Here is a 21,403-nt window from a genome sequence, read left to right as displayed (position 1 = left end):
CGTGGAGATTTTATTCGTGAATATTTTTATTTTTTTTAACCGCCGCTAACGATGATCAACCTGTGTCCCTCGCTGGTCCTGTTCTTTTATATTCTCCATCACAGGATAGCTACAGCTCTCAGTGTATTTCCCAGCCTCCCACTCCCGGGACCCTGCCAGTCCCTTCCCCCCTGTCCCCCAGCCCTGCTAGTCTCTCCTCTTATCAGGGAGATGACAGTGATAGCATTAGCAGCCCCGCCTGGCCAAAGACTCCATCAAGCCCTGTAAGTGGCTCACCTTCTTTACTTCTTGATATTTTTGTAGCTTGCTTGTCTGTGACTTGTTTTTTTTTTCTTTTTTTAAATTATTATTATTTTTATTTATTCTTATTATAACTCAGGTGTTCTGTCCAGTGTGCCAAAGACTTTCTCATTAAGACAGCCGCAGGCAGGGGAAAAAACAAATGGCCGCACAGATTCAGTCCCGTTGAGTGTCAAGCCCGGTGAGAATCAAGGAAGGCAAACGCAGAAAGGATGATATGCGAACGCAATTAAGAGCGCTTCCCCCCATTTAGCGGGAGTGCGGTACCTTTGCCCTCAGTATGCTGGGGCTACAGCTCAGGTGGTCTCGCCGGTCCTGCAGTCAATTTGTGGTCGCCCGTGAATCAAGGTTTTGCGTCGATTGGCCTAATGGAGGTCAGCAGGCGCGGTGCAGATGTCGATACGCTGATTGTATTATACAGACCAGTTGGTGGTTGGTGGAGGGGGGTCCCAGAGTGGTGGTCTGGGAGTCTTGTCACAACAGATCTCCACTGGTTGTGATGAACCTGATGGCGCAGTGTCCTTTCTCTGGGACCTCACTGGCACCTGCTTCAGAAAGGCCTGGGCCACTCTCTAAGGGTGAATTTGAGGGTGAAGTTGTTGCCATTGTGAGTGGTGAATTTCTTTTGATGTTCCGTATGCTTGGTCGTGTTGCAGAGTAAATGGGGACATGTATATCAGTTGGAGGTTCCTCAGAAGGGGGGGTGATAATTATGTACTTGTATCCAGTTTCCACTCACTACAACCCAACGGATCTCTCCAGAATGAACAGTGAAACACAGACCAAGGGGCACAAGTGGGAACTACGTTAAAAAGTGCATTTCAAACCAAGAACAGGAGGCACTTCTTCACACAAACGATTGTGGGAGTATGTCCTCCTGCTATTTGTAACAGTTATTATGTTCTTATGCAGTTGGATAGATCAGATATCTGTTTTTTTTTTCCTTCTGGTTTGAAAATGAGATCTTTCCTATGCTGCAGACTTACCCCTTTGAAACCTTTGAAGTGAAAGTGCAATTTCAGTGATGCTCCACCTGGAGAGTATTGTATTAATGCTGCGTTGGGTTCTTTGTAATTATGCATAATCTAACTGTGATGTTTTAGACATTGAAATGGGAGTAGCACAAGTGCACTAGAAAGTACAATATCCTCAGAAGAAACAATCTCTTAGGACTTCCAGCACTGAATTCCAGTACCTTTCTGATCAGAGAACAAAGCTGCCGCTGTAATCTGAGAAGGCAACCGTTGAATAATGAGGACCTGGGCAAAATACTTTAGCGGACTTGCAAATATGCTCACGTGTGTTAATGAGAAAGTCCTTCCTGTTCATGTTGACATCTGTATTGAACTGTATGTGGCTGTTATTTGTGTCTTCAATGGAGAAAATGGCATGCTGTGTAGTTAACTGATCATTCAGTTTAAAGAATAATGTTGAGAATACCTCATTTTAATATTCAGTGACATCTTAAAACCGTGAACACATTTGGTAATCACTGTAATCAAGTAAATTGATGAGCCTGTTTCCTTCACTAGAACTACAGCCTATCTCACAGTTTAGCAGGTCTCTCTTGTTGTTGGTTTAAAACTATATCTTGCTTCAGGCCGTTGGTCCACTCACATTATTCTTGACCTGATGTAGACTGAAAAACAAGATAAAAAAACTTTTTTGACTCATTTGTTTACGGCTGTTTTTTGGTGAATCCCTTACCTACAGTACATCAAAAATATTTCTTGACAAACCAGTTCCAGTCAGTTGCCTTTAAAACCCTTTAAGTTAGCTTACCCAACTGATTGATTCTGTGAGGTAGTCGCAAATATGTTTGTAGTAAAATGTATGCCATTTAATCCAGTGGAGTGAGTGTGTTGGTACAGATACTGCGGTATGCAGATATATCAAAATTTGTCTGACTAGGGGCCTGGGGCCGCTCTGTTAATGTTTGAGGCAGGCCTCATGGTAGTTCCTGTTAGGACCTGAATTTTCCTCAGTGAAGAAACTTTACCTTCGCACCAAAGGGAAGAGCTGCTGTTCTACCAGCCTAGGAATAATTGTGCTAAAATGCCTTTCTGAGGCGTAGTCCTTCCGAATTTACGCTGAATAGCGGGGGGAATGCAAAGAACTAGTAACCTTCATTTCTGCCAGTATTCCAGTAGCTCTTGGCCAGAGCTGCTGGCCGCTGGCCGCTGGCCTCGCCTACCTCCCCTTTTCACCGCGCTGTCTTCCGGCAGAAGTCCAGCTCTTCCACCGTGACGAGCGAGAAGATCACCAAGCTGTACGAGATGGGCAACGAGCCCGAGCGCAAGATGTGGGTGGACCGCTACCTGTCCTTCATGGAGGAACGGGGCACACCCGTGCCCAACCTGCCTGCCGTGGGCAAGAAGCCCCTGGACCTCTGCAGGCTCTACATGTCTGTCAAGGACATTGGGGGGCTCGCCCAGGTGAGCCCTGAAAATAATAGTACTTATATAGCGCCTTTCTGGACACTCCACTCAAAGCGCTTTACAGGTGATGGGGACTCCCCTCCACCACCACCAGTGTGCAGCCCCCACCTGGATGATGCGACAGCAGCCATAGTGCACCAGTACGCTCCCCACACACCAGCTCTCAGTGGGGAGGAGAGCAGAGGGGTGAAGCCCGTTCTGCACGGGCCCTCAGTGACCCCCAGGTGGTGTCCTGATGTTCTGCTGACCCCTAGTCATGTGGGGGACCCAGTGCTGACCTGGCTTGGCCTTTGCCATTGACAGCACTTGAAGTGTACCAAGGGTAACGTCGTAAAATCAAGCTAACCGATCAGGCCATGTAGCGCAAAAAAAAGCTCACTCGAGCAGCTCCCCCGGCTTTTAAAAATGGCATTTTATACTGCTTGTACCGAGGCACGTTGGCTGTTTCACATTGGAAAATCTGTACTTGACACATTTTGCTATTGTGGGGAGTTGTGATGATAGTTAATAAACCCCAGAATTGCTGTCAATGCACCGTGTGGAACTACGTAGATGAGGTAGTAAGCAAAAGAGATAAACTAATGAATAAAACCAAAAGGTCTGTGCCTACCCCTGGCGTCCTGGCCAAATTTCCCATTGGCCCTTACCAATCATGGCCTCCTAATAATCCCCATCTCTGAACTGGCTTCGTCACTCTGCTCTCCTCCCCACTGAGAGCTGGTGTGTGGTGAGTGTACTGGTGCACTATGGCTGCTGTCGCATCATCCAGGTGGATGCTGCACACTGGTGGTGGTGAAGGGGAGTCCCCTTACCTGTAAAGTGTCCAGAAAAGCACAATATAAGTGTAAGCAATTATTAATATTATGACATCCTGCCTGTTTGAAAGTGCCTGTATGATCAGGATTGTGTGTGTGTTTTACCCATGGCAGGTGAATAAAAACAAGAAGTGGCGTGAGCTGTCCACCAATCTCAATGTTGGGACCTCCAGCAGCTCGGCCAGCTCCCTGAAGAAACAGTACATCCAGTATCTGTTTGCCTTTGAATGTAAAGTGGAGCGCGGAGAGGAGCCCCCTCCTGAAATCTTTGCCATGGGAGACAACAAGAAACAAGCCAAGATCCAGCCGCCATCTCCTGGTGCGTAGTGGTATTGCGCCTCTCCCACGGTGAAAAATGACGTTTCGGTTCCGAGTAGCACACCAGAGTCCCTGTTACAGACACAACTCGCAACACACAAACACTCTCTCCCTGGTCCTGCCGTCACTGTGACTCCTGACCTGCTCTGGAGTGTGCCTCATTAGTGGTTTGTGTTTGACGTGTGTTATTACAGATCAGAAAAAAATACCAAAGATGTGCTGATTCAGAGCTTTGTGGCTTCAGTGCACCTATATAGCATTAACGCTCTACCAGTGTGTCAGAAGAAAGGGTTTAGCTCTAGCTACTGTGTAGTCCTCAGCTCATTTCTGTCTAGGATTCTGAGAATTTCTAACTTGGCACTTTAAATGTGTGCGATTAAGATGTCATTTGCTGTTTGATTCTTTTTGTTTTCTATTGTTTATTTGGGATTTTGGGATACGTGAAAAAAAAAAGGTTGCTGTACCATTGCCAGTGGAGTTCAGTTCTAATATGTGCTGCCTTGTTTTGCCTGCTTCTGGGTGTGGAAGCTTTATAAGTCTGAATAGGCCGCACGTGTAACATAATGATTTCCTAATAACCGTTAAGATTCTTGGTCTAGCAGAGTTTGACTTCCAGAGGTACAGCACAGATGTGGAGACTTTTTTCTATTGAAACAGACTTGCTATGACACTTGAAATAAATACAAAGATAGCAGACCTAATGAGAACATTCGTTTCGGCCCATTGAGCTCACCTGGTTGCTATTAGGTTTGAAAGAAAACAGGGCATCAACGTCGACTACATGGCTGTGGAGCTGTGAAGCCCAACCTTCAGCACGCAGCTGCGAGATTTACGTTTGGGCGGGAAAAGCACAGCGTTCCAGTGCAATGTTCTCTTTTGCTGATTTACCAGGAACATTAAAAATATTTTGCCACTGTTCCGGTACAAAGGGTCTGTTACGGGATTAAGCAGTGTACAGTTTCAGGAATTTCGTTCCACCGCCTTCTCTTTCCTGCGAGGTAAGACTGTGACATTGCCTGGGTGTTGCAGCTGGAAACCGTCACGCTGAGTTGCCATTGTTGCGTCTCTGCTCCCGGAAAGGCGTGTAATCTCCCTGGTGATGGGGATTTTCACAACAGGCCCCGAGCCAGGGCTTCTGGCCCCATTAGTAGGCCCCAGCAGGCCCAAGTGTGCCGGGGGCCCCAGGTTGTAGACACAGGAGGCAGAGCAGGAGCGCGTTGTGTGACGTGGCAGAGAGGCAGCTGGAAGAGCAGAGCAGTCAGCAGAAACAAGGGCACAGTATGGCTCCCGTGGCTGACGCAAAACCACCTCAAAGACTGGTGGCGTCTAGAACGTTTGACGCGACATTCATCAGAAGCAAGGAAATGCGTTTAATCGCTGATGAAGCGGACGTGCGCCTTGTTTATTTCTGACCGTGACATATATAGGACCTCCCCCCCACAGCTCCACTGCCGTCAAATTGTGTAGGAAAAACTCGTTGTTTCTCAGGAGATGTGATGTGCCCCATCGTACACAATGCCCAATAAATAGAAAATCAAATTTCCACAGACTAAGAAGACAAAACCACGCCTCTGTAGAAGCACTCATTTGATTAACCCAAGCCCTCGCAAAAGGTATGACAAGCTAGCAGCAGGAGTGCGTAATGACGACAGTAATCTGAATGGAGCAGGAGCACAGCTGCCAGAGGAAGACTCTGAGTGGAACCGGGAATGTTTTGCACTGCGGAACCACGGAACCCAGTGAATTCTGGCCGTGCTTTGTGATCGGGCCGTTTGTGAACGTGTTTTGTAGGAGTGAAGGTGTTAAGGTCTTAAGAAGGAGCTCCGGACGTGTTACTGAAAGGTTAAGGCTCAAATCCCAAGTGAGAGGCAGCTTGTAAAAGAAAGGTACTTCATCCAGATCTCTTCAGGAACGTGAACAGGTGTACAAACGGGTACCATTGTCAGTTTCTTTGGATAAAACCATCAGCCAGAATTATTCACATTATGGTGCATAAATTGTGTATACACGATAATAACGGTAAGAACATGACATCCATTTCCTGGATCTTTTCGTCCCAAAGTGTCTTTAAGATGTGTACAACATTATGCACAACAATGTTGGAATTCTGGAATTAAATTCTGCAAATTTGGCTCCCTTTTGTTGTGTGGTGGATTTTGAGTCCAGACTGCAAGCCGTGACATAGAATTCGATTACCTTCGATTTTCATACAGAACCAATTATCTTCAGCACTGAAATGTTGTTAGTTTGTTCCTTTTCGACGTGATCCCCTACAATCGTGGAAGCAGTTCCTGTACCTATGGTTGTACCTTCAGTTCAACAGTGTCCCTTCGCAGTTTGCTCTGAGCCTGCTAGTTTTTCTAAGGCATTTCAAGATTATTTTAAGAAAGCAAGAAAAGCTCTACAAGAAATGGACGAAAGGGTATTTATGTGAAACCATGTTAACTCCAGGAGCTGCTGCAGGTTCCTGTTGATCGGAAATACCGTGCTGGTGGTACAGAGGGCATGCAGCCACGCCATGGACCAGGTCTGATGCTGGAGACACGATCAGTGTTTGCTGTTCCACCCAGCTGGCGTGGTTTGTTTCTTTTCAAAGGGCTTGAAGGAGCTGCCCACCTGCTTTGCCTGCGCAAGTGTTCCGTTGTGAAGTGGGAGAGGAAAAATACCCCTTTCATTTTTTTCTGAGAGCTGCCCTGACGGCAAAGGCCGGGAGGGGGGGGGGGGGAGGCCGCGCGCGGTCAGCAGGCCCCCCGCCTCGTGCGAGACGCGCGCTCAAATGATGAGCAGGGGAAGCGAGGCGGTATCCTCACAGCGCAGGCCTGTGTGCCTAATCAGCCTGTCTGTATCCCACAACCCATCCATCTCCACTCGCAGGTGGCTGCCTGGAGGGCTATTTATAGCTGACAGGTGATGATGTCACAGAGAGCTGTCATGTAGCCAGGAGGGGGAATCCCCAGAGGAAGATTAATGGGGGAGGAGTCTGGGATATAAACACAAGTGACCTCCATTCGACCTCCATTCACAGCGGACCAGCGCGGCAGCTTTTTTTTTTTTTAAATGTAGAGTTGAGGGCACTTGAGTTCACGCTGTGTAAATGTTCTTCCCGCGGTGGCGTCTGACTGTGTGTGTAGTTTGAAGTATGTGAATGCACTTAACCTCCAGTAACCTTTTTATTGTTTACTTTCGAGTTGACACGTGTAGCTCCTGGCAGTGGAGTTGGGGATATCCTTGAAAGAGAATCCCGAGCCTGTTATGAGACTGACTTCAATCGGCTCTGGCTCTCTAACAGAAGGGCCATTTTAAATCATTTAAACTCAGTATAAATATTAGTATGTGATATTTACATATTTTAATCTAGGGTGTAACTACACAGCCCAGGGAGGTTTAGGAAATGACGTGAACTGGCGAGGTAGTGTTTAATATCGCTCATTGTTCCCATCCAGGCTGGTGAACTAACACAGATATTATTGCACTCGTTATTCTACCTGTCTGTTCTCTTCACATAAAGCCTTTGGGCAGCAGGGTTGTCACCTTGTAGGCTGATCTCATCCGGGAGACCTCTGAGCTCCAGGACTGGAGGTGACAGCTTCAGGGAAAGTCCCATCTTTGGGTGAAATGTTAAAACAAAATTGTTCCGTTCAGCGATTTGCTCGGCAAAGATCCCGTTGCACTGTAGGGGTGTTAAACTTAGTGGCCTGGCTAAATTCCTCTCCTGGCTGATCCATTGTGGCCTTCCCGGAGTGCCCCCTTTAACCTTCAACAAGTGAAGCAATTGCTCACTTCTCCAGCTCGTCCGCTGTGCACTGGGGCAGCTGTGTGTCACCCAGGTGGGTGCTTATGAAAAACAACTGGATGAATGCAAGTTTGTGTTATTAATAATATGCTTTTGCCCAGCAGCTCAAATCCTTTCCAGTTACTAGACGAGAACTATTTTACTCTGTTTTCATTCATAGAACATAAAAGGCTTTTTGGATTTTTATTGTATTATAATTATGGGTTTTTAAATAACGCTACGGCCATGGCATTTGTTATGCTTCCAAATAGAATTAATATGGCTGTGCTAAATGTACTGTGTAGTGTACATACAGTAGGCTCCAAGATGTGCCAACAATAATACAATATATGTATAGGCCAAAACACAGTGTTGAAACCTCTTGCAACAATGGCTCCCTTTTAAATTCTTGCTGACTATTGCAAGAATCTCATTCAGCTGTTTCTTGAAAGCAGCCAGGGTGTCAGCTTCAACCACATGGCTCCAAAGTTTGTTCCATGCTATGATTCACAGAAGCACATTTCTTTAAACTCCGCTTTCAGTGAGCCATACAGTCAGTATCGGATACTGTGGAATGTGATTAGGCTCTGCTTTGTTTTGCCGGTCTTTAAGGTGTTGTGCAAAAACCTTTGCAAAATCCATTTCTGGATTATTTCCAACAGCAGTTTGTGCTTTTCATGCAGCGTGTCTGTAGTCAGTGTAAGGAGGTACAGTAGTTTAGCAAATGATTCCTATGCGTATTTTTTCTAGACCTGGAAGTGCCCTCCAGCTTAGTTTCTTAAATGAGCTCTCTTAAGGAAGTTTAGAGAATGAAATTAAAAAACAAGCTTCAATAGCTGCTGAAACGTCTCTGGTGGCTGTTGAAAGTTTCATGATTCCATTATGTTGCTCCCCCAGTGCTTGTTCTTTCTAAGTATTCGGAGGTTTCATGCCTTAGGCTCTCTGCCTTCTACAATTATGGGCTCCATTATTCAGAAATATTAAGAAAAACAGGCTCTCCTTCATATTCTTAGATGTTTTTTAAGGTCTCTGATTTCAGATGAGGAAATCTGGGGACCACCGGGGTCCTTGAATTTTTGCAACATGTCTCCAAATTGTCCTCCCGCGCCTGAAAGACCCAGATCTCTCCTCAGAGCCGCTGCCTTGTCTTTCTCACAGACACTCTCTCCAAGGTGCAGACGTGGTCTGTCGAGGTGACGTTTGTAGGAAATGAGTTAGTTTCAGAAGCAGCAGTCCCCAGATTGCTGAAGGGGGAAGGAATACTCCGGGAGTTTGTTGTGTAGTGCGGAACGAGCTGGCCAGCCATGTTGTCGAAGCCGATACCCTGGGTTCTTTTCAAAATTGTCTAGAAGCGATCCTTGGGTCAATTAAATACTAAATTCCAAAATGGCTAAAGGGACCGAGAGCCTTGTGTTCATGAAGATTGATATTAGCGGCACTGTTCTGCTTTGGCCTGGCTTCGGCGCCAGGCAGGACCTCGGAAGATCCCCTGCGTTTCAGCTCCCGTCAAGCCCTGCGTCTCTCTTCCCTCCTAGCCAACTCGGGGTCTCTGCAAGGCCCCCAGACCCCCCAGTCGAGCAGCAGCAGCTCCATGGCGGAGATGCCGGGGGATCTGAAGCCCCCCACACCGGCCTCCACGCCTCACGCGCCCATGACGTCCCTGCAGGGCGGCAGGTAACTCGTCCGGCTGCGGTCCACCCTCTGCTGACCATGGGGGACAAGCGAAACTGTAACCATGCTTGCAGCAGCGCACGCCCGGGACAATACCCAACCCCAAGCTTTCACCTCTGGGGGGAGGATAGTCGGGGAGCTGTTCTACGGCAATGAGATGGCCATGTTTTCTAAATTTGCTCCCGTCATCTTTTATTGGCACGGACATGTGACGTGAGTGTATCCCAGTTTAGGCACATTGATAGTTGTTCAACAGCAAGAGCATTTAAGTCCAAAGGTACTTAACATTGTAACCCTTTCTGGAGTTTAATATGGATTGGCTAGGCTGTTCCAAACCTCAGTAGCTTTTTCTCCCCCCATTTGGAACAGAAAACCAGGTGAGGGAAAACAGACAAATAGCCACAACTGCAGCAGCGGCTTGGTTGTTCTGTATTCCTCGTTTAGAAATGGAAAACAGTCGTCTTTGCGCAAAGCATTTATTTGATACCTGATGTGCTGCATTGGTGGTCTTGTGGCCCGTTCCTAAAACTGCCATCTTGGCTGTGTGCCGGGAGAGACTGTCACACCCAACGGCCGCGTTGAGGCAGGACTTAGAAAGCTCAAGGGGTGAAAGTGGAGAGAGAAAGAAAACCCTCCCCGGATGCTTCCTCTGTTTCGAGCGCATCCCAGAAATAATTTTTGGTCGCCGTTTGATACCATTGTATCGTTCTGACAACATTCAGTTCTTTGTGTGAAAAAACAAAATTAGCTGTCCGCAGCGCCGGAAAGAGACATTTGTCCGAACAGCTCAGCTGCGTAGAGGACCCGAATCTTTCAAATGCAGGGCGGAGATGAAGAGAAGGGGGAGAGGGTGCCGGACGGTCCAGTTTCTCCTTTGAGTGGCCGAGGCCGTCCCGAGACTCGGGACTGAGGCCTGACGGCGCGGCCTTGCCTTTGTGTTTACCTAGGAACAGCGGAGTGAGCGTGCAAGACCTCTTCTCGGACATCGGCGACCCTGCCTTCCAGAAGCAGAACTCCATGGCGCCCGGCGCCCCGTTCCAGCAGGGCATGAACATGCCGGAGGTGATGATGAGGATGCAGTTTGAGGCCAACAAGGACCCTTTCGGCGGCATGAGGAAAGGCAAGTCTCTCTGGCTCGTGGGGCAGCTGGTGCTGACTGTAAAGGGCTTGAGCCTTAGCCTGCTCCGCAGATGCTGTAAGACGTTCAGACCTGCCAGTCCTCAGTTATAAACTCATGAGATGAGCATTGCTTTTAGGCATTTAGAACCAAGAACAGACAGTGCATCATCTTATTACTGAAAACCACACAGTGGGCCTCTTTATTTATGGTGAGGTTTTAGTATGGTTGATCTGCTTTTGATGTCATTAATAAAATACAATTTTAACATCAGACTCTTATTGGAGTGCCTGGCTTTCTCTCATTCTGAACAGATGATTCTGACGGAGAGAAACTGTGGTTTTCTGTGGGTTTTCCAAAGTTAGGGAAGAGAAGGAACAGTTTGTCCGGAGAGATAATGAGTCACAGTAACCATAGAGCCATGTGAGTCGAGGAGGCATCTGAGTCGGGAGCCTGCTAGTGATCGAGATGATGCTGCCATCTGGTGGAGGCAGCAGTTTTGGGCTGTAATATTTTGCGGTAATTTGTCTACAATTGCGTTGTGCTTCCTGGCCCGTACAACTACTGCATGAGCCCATACGACATACATGAAGTAATGACAGTTTTATTTTTTATTGGAGACCCAATGGGGTGGAGGTGGGAAGGGGGAGGTATTTACTGTATTCCCATTGTTTTAGAAATGAATGTTTTTAAAACACATCTGTGCCTGTAAAAAGCTGTAGAAAAGAAACACTGAACAAAAAATACATTCTTGGGAGGTAAAACTGTTTCTAACTGTAATAAGAGGTACCCTGAGCCTAAGGTAAAAGGCTGTGACATACTGTAGTCTCTCTTACAGTCGTTCCTGTGGAGTAAAGGGGCATGCACTGTCTCCTCTGGTTGAAGATCTCATGACAATTACTAACCTAACAAGAACTAATCATATATTTTAGGGCTATTCAATTACTCTTCAGCCTGGATGAGGAAATGTGGCTCCCAGAAGAAGAGTGGGACAGAGATGCCAATATCGGTCTAGGCCAATATAATCTCTCTGTTATGCAATTGAAAGTTCCATCTGACCCATTATAAAATACTGAGTAGTGTCCACCACACGGGGAAGACACCACAAGGCTACCGGAGAGTGGCACTGTTTCTCCGACAGTGTGCGTAATGTGAGCCCCGCAGCTGTGTCGTGTGTTCTGCCATTGCCTGCCCATCCAGGTGTGGAGGGAAGTGTGAGCCACTCCACCTGACGCGTGGACATCACGACCCAGCGAGACACTGCGCTCTGATTGTCCATGCTTCAGAAGGCGTCAGCTGGCTGTCACACCTCCCGTTCTGACAGCTCGGTACCTCTGCGCTTTAGGACATCTGGGCAGCACCGTGGTCAGGGTTCTGGACCCGTAACCAGAGGGTTGCGGGTCCGAATCTCAGGCGAGACACTGCTGTTGAACCCTTGCACGCTGCGTTGCTCCACTGAAATACCCAGCTGTACACATCTGGGCAAGTGCAAGCCTCTTTGCACAAAGGCATTAGAAAATACAAATGAGTAAATCTAGGGCTGTGACATTCCCTCCACAGACATCTGCTTATTGGTTGTCTCCCACCATTACGACCACCAGTCCTCTTCTGCTTTCTCCGCTGGAAAATCAGATCCGGCCTGTCACTCAACGTGTGTCATGGGAGAGACTCACTGTGATCCTACAGTATAGGATCAAATCAGTTCCTAGCATCTGGACTTGTTCCAAGAAGAGAATACAGACAGATCACTGTAACTCCTTAAAATAATCCACATCCACACACTCTTGTCTTGTCTGACGTGTATCTTCATTGTTGAAAATTGTTTGGGTCCTTATTCATTTGTGTAATTTTATTATTGTTACTGCTGCTAATCCTACAAGTTATGTATTTAGTTCTTTGCTTTCGCTTGGTTTGTATGTGTACTGTATGTAGGCAGATGTGTGTATCCATATGTGCAAATTTCATTATTAGTGTGTAACACTTTATTTATTTGAATGTTGCTGCATAATGGCTTCATGATCTCTTCACAGATGATACACACAACGTTACAAGCACATGTATATAATGCTTTATGGAGATGTGTGCCAATAACATAAAGTGTGCATAAGTGGCATGACATTTATTTCACCATCGTTTCTAGCAATTGGTACTATGCATCGTCTCAAGCACTAGAACTGCATTATGCATGTGATAATAATGTGGTGTCTCGCAGTGAGGAAGAGATTATGAAGCCATTTTGCAGCAACATTCAAATAAAGTGCTATCTGATATTCTTATCACAAAAGCATTTGTTTTTGTTAGTTCATATCAGTTTTAGAAAATGGCATCAAGCTCTTTAAATGTGGTCCCTGCAGACCGTGAGAGTGGCCCTTGAATCTTGTGACAGTGGATGGCGACGCGTGAAGGGGAGCGAAGGGGTGGGGCTCTGGGAAAGGCAGGGTAAAGGCAGTGGGGGTGTAATATTTATTCATCTCTCACGGGTGGTGTGACCGTGTGTGGGGGCTTCCTCATGGGCCCTGGGTTTGATTCTGGACAGGGATGCCTTCCGTGTGGAGTCTGCATGTTCTCTAGAGGTCTGCGTAGGTTTTCTCCAGGTGCTCTGGTTTCCTCCCACCTCCCACAGATAGTTGTCCTTGTGCGCCTTTGTGCATTTAGATGTGTGTGTCCTTAGACGGACTGCAGTCCCGTGCTGGATGTAGTCCCATCTTGCATTCTGTGCTTCCTGGATAGGCTCCTGGTGTATGTTTTTGTCTGTGTGTGCCCTGAGATGAACTGGCTTCCCATCCAGCACCCGTTTGTGCCTGCCTTGTGCCCGTTGCTTGCTGGGCTCCGGGATCAAGATAGGGTCCCGGGACCCTGAGTTGGGTGCAGTGTCTAGAGGATGGAAGGACATAAAGAAATGACCAATGTTAAGCTCCGTCTTGGAGGACACTGCGTGTGTGTTTGACCAAAGCCTGTGGTCTTTCTTCCCAGTGCCAGGAAGCAGTGAACCCTTTATGCCCGGACAGCTGCCCAACAGTGGCATGCCAGATATGTACAGCCGCACCCCCTCAGGCTCCATGTCCGGACTGGGGATGAGCCATCGCCAGCAGTATCCCTACGGCCCCGGGTACGAGAGGAGGTGAGCTCTAGTGCTGTTGCGTTTCATCTTGAGCGGAGGAGACTGCGAGGGAGCCTTTCGCAAGTATTCAAAATGCTCAAAGGCACCGACAGAGTCAACCTAGAGGACTTCTTCAGAGTGACGTATGAACCAAAATCCAGAGGACACGAGTAGGAACTACACAGAAGTATTTTTAAAACAGGGAACAGGAGACAGTTCTTTACCCAAAGGGTTGTGGGAGTGTGGAACAAGTTACCCAGCCATGTTGAGGAATACTGATACTTGGGCTTCATCCAAGAAAAGGCTGGATGAGATGATTGGATCAATTCACCCCAAAATACACACAGGTTAAATGGGCTGATTTGTCTCCTGATTTGTACCATCTTTTCTGTTCTTCTGTTCTCATTACTAGCAAATGAAAAAAAAAACCCTATTCTGTTCAAAGTTGGCAGATGAGAAGGGGAGGTGTAAACATTTTCTCTTTTTCCTGTGGTGTATTTGACATTTCATGACCGTTAGGGCTTGTCCTCTAAGACGCGCACAAATGGTCAATTAGACAAAAAGAGGAGAGATCTCTGAAAAGGCATGAATACGCCTGTCCAGAAAATTAAAGGCACTTAAAGACAGTATGTGTGATTTAGTATTGTTGGACAGGGTACTCTGTAGCTGTAAAGAAGAACGAAGTAGCTGCTTCAGTAATGATGAAGTATTATATCTGTGCGTTTGTGGAGTGTTCAATGGAGTTTCTTCTTTGTATGTTTTGTTCCTCTCAGACCTGAGCATGGGATTGGTCCTGAGGGCAGTATGGGACCTCCTGGGAATCAGAGTAACATGGTGCCGTCTAACAACGATCCCAGCATGTACTCGCCCAACCGATATCCTTCACAGCAAAGGTTAGGCACCCAGGCTGGCATGTTGCCATGTTGGTTCGTCAGTGGTGATGCCGAGTGTCAGTGTTTTATAACAGCACCCGAAACCTGTACAGTACCTGAAACAGACTTCACTACACTGCCTCTTCCCCGAGAGTTGTGTTGGTGTTGAAAGCAGCGACGACTCCGCTGTTTAAGCGGAAGTAAAACACAGCTTCTGCTTGATGCCAAACGTTGATACGTCATCACTCATGGGGATGCCAGAGCCCCTAGCCTCTAAAGGGTTACTTTAGCCTTTCCTGAAGCAAAGGAGCCATACTCTGGCGGCAGGAAAAAAACCCTGAGATTTCCAGATATAAGACGTGCAGTCCTGAAGAGATGCACTCCGTCTGAAGCTTCTTCATCCAGCACAGGCCAGAAAAGAAGAAAAGTAGTCGTCTTTATATACGGCAAATGTGTTATCGTTTGTTCAGCGTCCGCTGGAGATTGAGTGGCCTGTAATGGCGGGCGTGAGTGATGTGTGTGTTTGTGCTGGGCTCGGCCGAGCCGCGCTCCTGCCCCCTGGGGGCCAGCAGGTGCTGAGGGCCTGTGCTGTCTGTGCTTCTCCACAGGCACGAGCCCTACGGGCAGCAGTACCCCGGGCAGGGCCCTCCTGCGGCGCAGATGCCCTACGGCGCGCACCAGCCGGGGATGTTCCCTCAGCAGCAGGTGAAGGGGGCGCCCTCCTTGTTTTTCTTCCGCCCGTCGGGCCCAGGTTGTCGGGAGAGATGTTTCCGCTGCCCCTCAGAAGACGGGAGTCAGGAGCCCGTCTCAGAAGCTTAAAAGACGGATTTATTTCATGCGCATGGGAGCGACACACACAGAGACGCTCGGTGTATTTTTCCCCCAAGCGATTAAACCTAGAACGGTCCTTAAATATTTGTCTGTTATCCATCATGCTTCCCTGTGCTTTCCAGGATCATCTTCCTCATCTCTGTCAAAGTCCACTTCTTTTACTCCCAATTGAATAGCACACTGTCCTGTGTAACACAGTATAGAATTACACGGTAGCCCTTGTGTCCAGCATTCTCCCATTCCAGTACAGTTCAGTTCTGTATGTCCCCCTTATAAAATACTGCAGCTTCAGCACATAAGTTCACAAAGACCCTCTCCACCAGGCGTTACACGTATTCGCGGTCGGAAACACTCCCACTGGCTCCCGGTTTTCATCGAGGGCCCGAACCAGAGATATTTCCTACAGAGGTACAGGTACAAACCTGAAATCCCCGTGGCCTGCCCTCACTGTGGCTCCTCTTTCCCCCAGGCTTACAAGCGTCCCATGGATGGCATGTATGGCCCTGCAGCCAAGCGCCACGAAGGTGACGTCTACAACGTGCCGTATGGCGGCCAGCAGCAGGACATGTACGGGCAGTACGGCAGCGGCTACTCGGGGCCCGAGCGGCGGCCCCTGCAGAGCCAGTACCCCTACCCCTACAGCCGCGACCGGATGCAGACTTCGGGGCACACGCCCCCCCAGCCCGCCCAGCAGCATGGCATGTCCTCCCAGATGCTGAGCGGCCCCCTCCAGCAGTCTTCCTCCTCCGGCCCGGCTGAAGGGCCCCAGCCCAACGTGTGGCCCTCGCGGACTGACCTGCCCTACCCCTACCCCGGCAGGCAAGCCCCGGGGGGCTCCTCTCAGGTCCCTCCCTACCCCGCCCTGGGCAGGGGGGACGACCTCATGGCCCCCGAGCCGAGGCTGAACCCTGACGGCCAGTGGCCGGGCCACGTCGGCCAGCGGCAGTCCTCCTTCCTGCCCCCCTCCTCCAGCTCGCTGCCCCCCATGACCACCCGGCCGCCCCCGTCCTCCTACCAGACGTCCCCCGCCATGCACAACCACATGCCCCGGGCCCCCAGTCCGGGGGCCTTCCAGCGCTCCATGGAGGCCCGCATGTCCCCCAACAAGACGCCCTTTCTGCCTGCCATGAAGAAAGTGGGACCACCCCTCCCAGCCACGCAGGTCAGCGGACCCCCCAGTCAGCCCCCTCCGATAGTACGCCGAGAAATCGCCTTCCCCCCGGGAACAGTGGAAGCCACGCAGCCCGTTCTGAAGCCCAGACGCAAGATTACCTCAAAGGACAATGGTAAGCGCCGCTTCGGAGCGCCAAACCGCTCGGGGGTGAAGTGAGTGAACACAGCGGAGCCGTCACCTGTGCTCAGGGGTGCTCTCCAGGTGTATAGAGACCTACTCGTTGCTGATTCAAATCCGGTTCAAGAGAGGGGACGTCTTCTTCCCGACTGTCAAGTTGTGAAAAGTTTATCATCCCCAAGGGGCTATTTGTCTGACGACAGCAGGCCGTGGAAAGACAAACCACAGGCAGCAGTACACGATGTTCACACACTGTGCACAATGGGAAATCTGTACCTGCGCTCTGAGGGGAGTGACTGGACCCTGTGAAGGGTTTTCTGGGATTGAACATGCTTTACGCAAGCCCTCGTATAACTCGTCGTCGCGGATTAGAGCCAAATGATCAGATCCCATGACTTCCTGAGAGAGTCTGAACAAACCCAGGTCGTTCTTATTCCACAGGTTTAGATTCCCACGCCAGCAGAAGTTAAAGCAGATTCAGTCACAGACTGATCAGATATGATCACCAATGAATGATCAACCTTAAAATGTTTAAGCTCCCTTAAGAAAAATAAACGCTGTGTCACTTTTCTAAAAATAGAACCAACATTTGCCTCAAAATTTTAACTTGAAGTCCAGAACAGTTCACAAATACTTATATTTATCTAATGTCTCCAAATGTCCATGTTTAGGAAGCAAGTGATACAACAATAATCCAATATATAAAATGCATTTATTATCAGCTCTGTACCAGGAATTAGGTATTACCGAAAGCTAAAAATTGTCTGTTTTTGATGACTTGTGGTATTCCCAAATATTCTGTGCAACTTTGTTGTCTGATAAATTTCATTATTTTTAAAACTTGGTCCTGTAGTCCTGGAAAAAGAAGACTTCTGGATATGTATATTTATATTTCTGGTCCTGACAAACCTGAGCTCTCGATAGGAATCTATGTGGAAGAGCATCGAAGAGCACAGGTGGTCATCTTCACCCAAAAGGCTGTGGGGGTACAGAATAGGATATGACACAATGATCTTGAAGCCCGTATCCTGACTTCTTTCAGGAAACTGGATGAGATCCTACGATTCTTTAGCTATTAACTGTTAAACAGGCACTTCTTTTCCTTCACTGGTAATCGTGCATCAGTTGCTGATCCAGAGGTCTTGTTGTGTTGAATACACAGAGCTAGTTCTGCTTGCTACTCCACAGCGACTCAAGAAGGACAGCCACTTCCAGGATTGGATTTTGGTGTCCGTAGGCCCCGGGCACTTTCACTCCAAAACATGAAAAAAGAGGGGTAAACGCCAATTGAATGGCGTCGATTGACATGATGCACTGTAAACTATTCTCATGCTAAACCACTTGACTGATGGAGCGAGTCGAGCGAACATCACTTCCATACTTCTCGTTTCTAGAACAGCCACTAGAGAGAGTATGATGAGTGATTTGGAGCCCCTAGAGTTGATCGCAAGCGTGTTTTTTTAGCTCGTTTTTCGTTAGGCACTAGTGTTTCCCTCCTTCGTAGGCCCTAGGCTCTTTGCCTGCAGTGCCTCATGGGAAATCTGGCACTGACCACTATAGGTTTAGGTTCTGCACGCTCCTGAGTCTCGGACATGTACGGTTGAGGTTTTAACGTTCAAGCAGCTGCTGGTACTGTGGTTTAATACACAAACAGAATCAGTTCACATCGAAAATGCAGCCGCAGAGAAAAACAACTCCGAGCGTGGACTGACGCCCATCTGCCTTGTTCCTCTCCTCCCTGTCAGGGACTCCAGAGGCTTGGAGGGTCATGATGTCTCTGAAGTCTGGCCTCCTGGCTGAGAGCACCTGGGCTCTGGACACCATCAACATCCTCTTGTACGACGACTGCACAGTCGCCTCTTTTAACCTCTCACAGGTACGAGCGGCAAGGGCAGAGACCCCTTGCTGTATAACAGTAATAAGCCCTTATCTGTGAACCATCTGCTGGGGTTCAGCTTTTTGCTTTAATTCCTGAGTTCAAAGACTTGAGGAGAAAAGGCTGTCGGTTTATTTATAATAATAATTATAATAATTGCTTACACTTATATAGCGCTTTTCTGGACACCCCACTCAAAGCGCTTTACAGGTAATGGGGACTCCCCTCCACCACCATCAATGTGCAGTTATTTGATTGAACTGATTTCAGTCTTTCGATTTAATTACAGCAGGTTTTCTCAAACCTTTCTTTCTGCACCCTCCTTTTAAAGTACAAATCCCCCTAACCCAAGGTACTGACACCATTAACGATTAACTACATGAAATTGTGTGTCCGACGTTTTAACAGTCAAATTTTTTGTCCAAAGTTGCTTTACAGCAGAAAAACGATACGCAAGGTAAGCCACATAAAATATTAGTCTTAACAGTGAACCATACAGAGTGTAAATACAGAAAAAATAATCGTGTTACAAAAACATTGTTTTCCTTTCCTTCCTTTCCTTTAGTGACGTTTTTGGTGATCTGTAATGATTTAAAAGAGTTCAGATGCAGTCTCTTCCAGTCCGTAGTCGTAGCAGGAGAAATAAAAGCAGAAAAAAAAAATTGTTCTTATCTGAGTGAATCTGGAATCTTAAATCCCATGTGCTTCCTGCTTTCACAGTAAATTGAATGTATCAATCCAGAGCTCGGGCCCAGACTCTGGGGAGGATGAGTTTATAATGGAAAATAGGGGCGTGAAGTTATTAAGCCTTCTTCTAGCACAAGGAGGGCTAATCCCGAAACAAAACAGAAGATCCAGGACCAAATGTTTCCTCAGGGAATTCTGGGTACTGCCTGTCCGTCTGCCTCCCCCGTTACCAGGGCAACGTGCTGCTTCACCAACGGACACTCGCAGTCCCAGTGTGCCCCCCTGCCAAATATCCAATGGCAACCAACACAGTACCTTACATTGGTCAAATTGATATCCAATGGCAAATCTTCACGTTACGCTAAAAATGAAGTTCTTATGATTCTCCCCCATGTTGTGAGTCTCGGTTGCCTGAAGCTGAACACTCCCCCAGACTAGAACAGCGGGAGGTTGAGGAACAAAAGATTGGCGCTTTAAAGGAGTGTCTTAACCGAACTTTAAGGTGACAGCGTGAAGCACATGGTAACAACCATGCACCTGTGAGAGTTTGATTTAATGGATGTGGAAAGAAAAGGTGAGAACTAATTACCTCAATTGAGCGCTGTTTATAGCACACTCATTGTGCTTAGATGTATGGATTGTCACAATGCAAACAGCCAGTAATTTGCCAAATAGGTTTGTAGACATTGGAGGTCAATCTCAGCAGAGCCCCGTGTGGGCTGAATTTTGCTGGTAAGCTCGTCACATCTCACTTTTGGGTCACTTCTGAACCGAGAGCAAAATCGAAGCTTTGCTGCAGCTGCAGCCAAGGAAATGAATATGCCAGGAAATGCATCACCTATCTGAGCAGTGTTGTTTTCTCACTGAACGCCACTGGTTCTCAAGTATTTGGTTTTGAAAGAAGAAATCAAGCAGTTGCACCGATTCTCGCTGTCTGAAAATAGGAATTTGTTCACGATTGAGCCAGTCTGATCGATTAGGTGCTGCAGAGGAGGAAAACCAGGACAAAGCTGTGTTTGCGTGGCTGCAGCTGCTGAAATATCCGTAACACCCTGATGATCAAGTGCAGGAGGTGTCTTTACAAATGCTTCAGCCGCAGCACAACGTGAGGGAGAGACCACTGGGTTCTTCACTTCTATTCAGGGAGAAATGAGAGATATTTGCAGACATACAGCAGTTTACGTGTCCAGTTTTGGTTCATATCAAAGAAACGGTTATATATACTTCGTACTGAAGAAATGGTTTTGGGAGATGAGAGTCAACCATAAAATGAAGTGTTAGGACCCTTTCAGAAAGAATAACAGACCACACGTTATTCTTAAGGAGAGTCTTAAGGCTGTTGTTACGAACAAAGTAGTAAGTTTCGCCAAGAAGGAGTGGGTGCGTGTTTAAAAGCTTGGAAGGTTTCAGTGGCGATCTGAAAGAGAATGTTGGAGGTTTTTGTGCATGGGATGATCCATTCAATCCCCAAAACCCTTCTTCTCCCTACGTGCATTTTTTTTCAAAACCCACTCCTCCCCGTCCACCACACCTCATTGGGGGAGGGTGTGCTCACCCCAGTTTGATAACCGGCAAGTTACAGTAAAGCACCGATGAGACATAACCCAGAAGCCCCTGTGCTTCCTGTTGATGGGAGGTGGTCTCTACTGCCTCAGTGAAAGTGCCTGAAAGTCCAGGGTGCTCAAATATACCTCAGGAGGCGCAGTAGTACCTATCTGGTTCAGCCCTGCCAAACTGCAGGGCTTTTATTTTCACCGCTGACACCAACGATGCAAAACCAAGACAGATACAGTATATTAGGGACTTCAAAGTAACTGAATGAATTTGTTGGAAGTAAGAAATTCCATTGCCGACACAGTGTGTTGAAACGAAATCTTTTCTCCCTCGAAAATAAATATATAAATATACATACAGCCTGATTATGAGGAAAGATTGGGCTGCTTGTGCAAATTTCACGTATCGTCAGCCCACTCTGATCGGGCTCCCGGTAGAGCTGTGAAATTTGCTTACTGCTTGCCTCGTGAGAATTATGTGTTTGCATTTGTGATAAGATGAATTATCCCACATCTGATCTGGTTAGTAATTTTTAAAACATGACAGAAATGAAAATCCAAAGTGCATTCCACCTTCTGAGAAGACTGCTAGTTCTCAATGTAAACTTGAATTACTTTAGGCATTGAACAGCTGTCAGTAGGTCTTATAGACTGGCGTCTTTCATTTAAAAAAAAGTCTTTCCAGTGTATTTACTACAAAAATTAGATTGCCCAACTGTTATTTTTGTTAAAGTTTGGTCTTCCACGTTTTTGATTTGTACC

General features: G+C 47.5%; 1 protein-coding gene across 5 annotated transcripts in view; it reads left to right on the top strand.

Annotated features, from left to right (window-relative positions):
* Window positions 1-21,403, top strand: part of arid1b (AT-rich interaction domain 1B) — a 238,150-nt gene that overhangs the window by 213,106 nt on the left and 3,641 nt on the right. For 4 of the 5 annotated variants that reach the window (XM_088626617.1, XM_088626616.1, XM_088626619.1 and 1 more), the window contains 10 exons: window positions 105-263; window positions 2,526-2,735; window positions 3,668-3,872; window positions 9,179-9,317; window positions 10,262-10,434; window positions 13,405-13,552; window positions 14,305-14,424; window positions 15,012-15,108; window positions 15,704-16,520; window positions 18,271-18,401. In XM_088626617.1, the coding sequence (XP_088482743.1) occupies window positions 105-263; window positions 2,526-2,735; window positions 3,668-3,872; window positions 9,179-9,317; window positions 10,262-10,434; window positions 13,405-13,552; window positions 14,305-14,424; window positions 15,012-15,108; window positions 15,704-16,520; window positions 18,271-18,401 (2,199 nt within the window). The remainder of the gene's footprint in view (window positions 1-104; window positions 264-2,525; window positions 2,736-3,667; window positions 3,873-9,178; window positions 9,318-10,261; window positions 10,435-13,404; window positions 13,553-14,304; window positions 14,425-15,011; window positions 15,109-15,703; window positions 16,521-18,270; window positions 18,402-21,403) is intronic. The other variant, XM_088626618.1, reaches the window with a different exon arrangement.

The sequence above is a fragment of the Lepisosteus platostomus genome, chromosome 3 (genome assembly GCF_059453375.1).
Source record: "Lepisosteus platostomus isolate fLepPlt1 chromosome 3, fLepPlt1.hap1, whole genome shotgun sequence".
Classification (NCBI taxonomy): domain Eukaryota; kingdom Metazoa; phylum Chordata; class Actinopteri; order Semionotiformes; family Lepisosteidae; genus Lepisosteus; species Lepisosteus platostomus.
The sequence above is the reverse complement of the archived record's forward strand: the minus strand, read 5'-3'. Positions and strand labels throughout refer to the sequence as shown.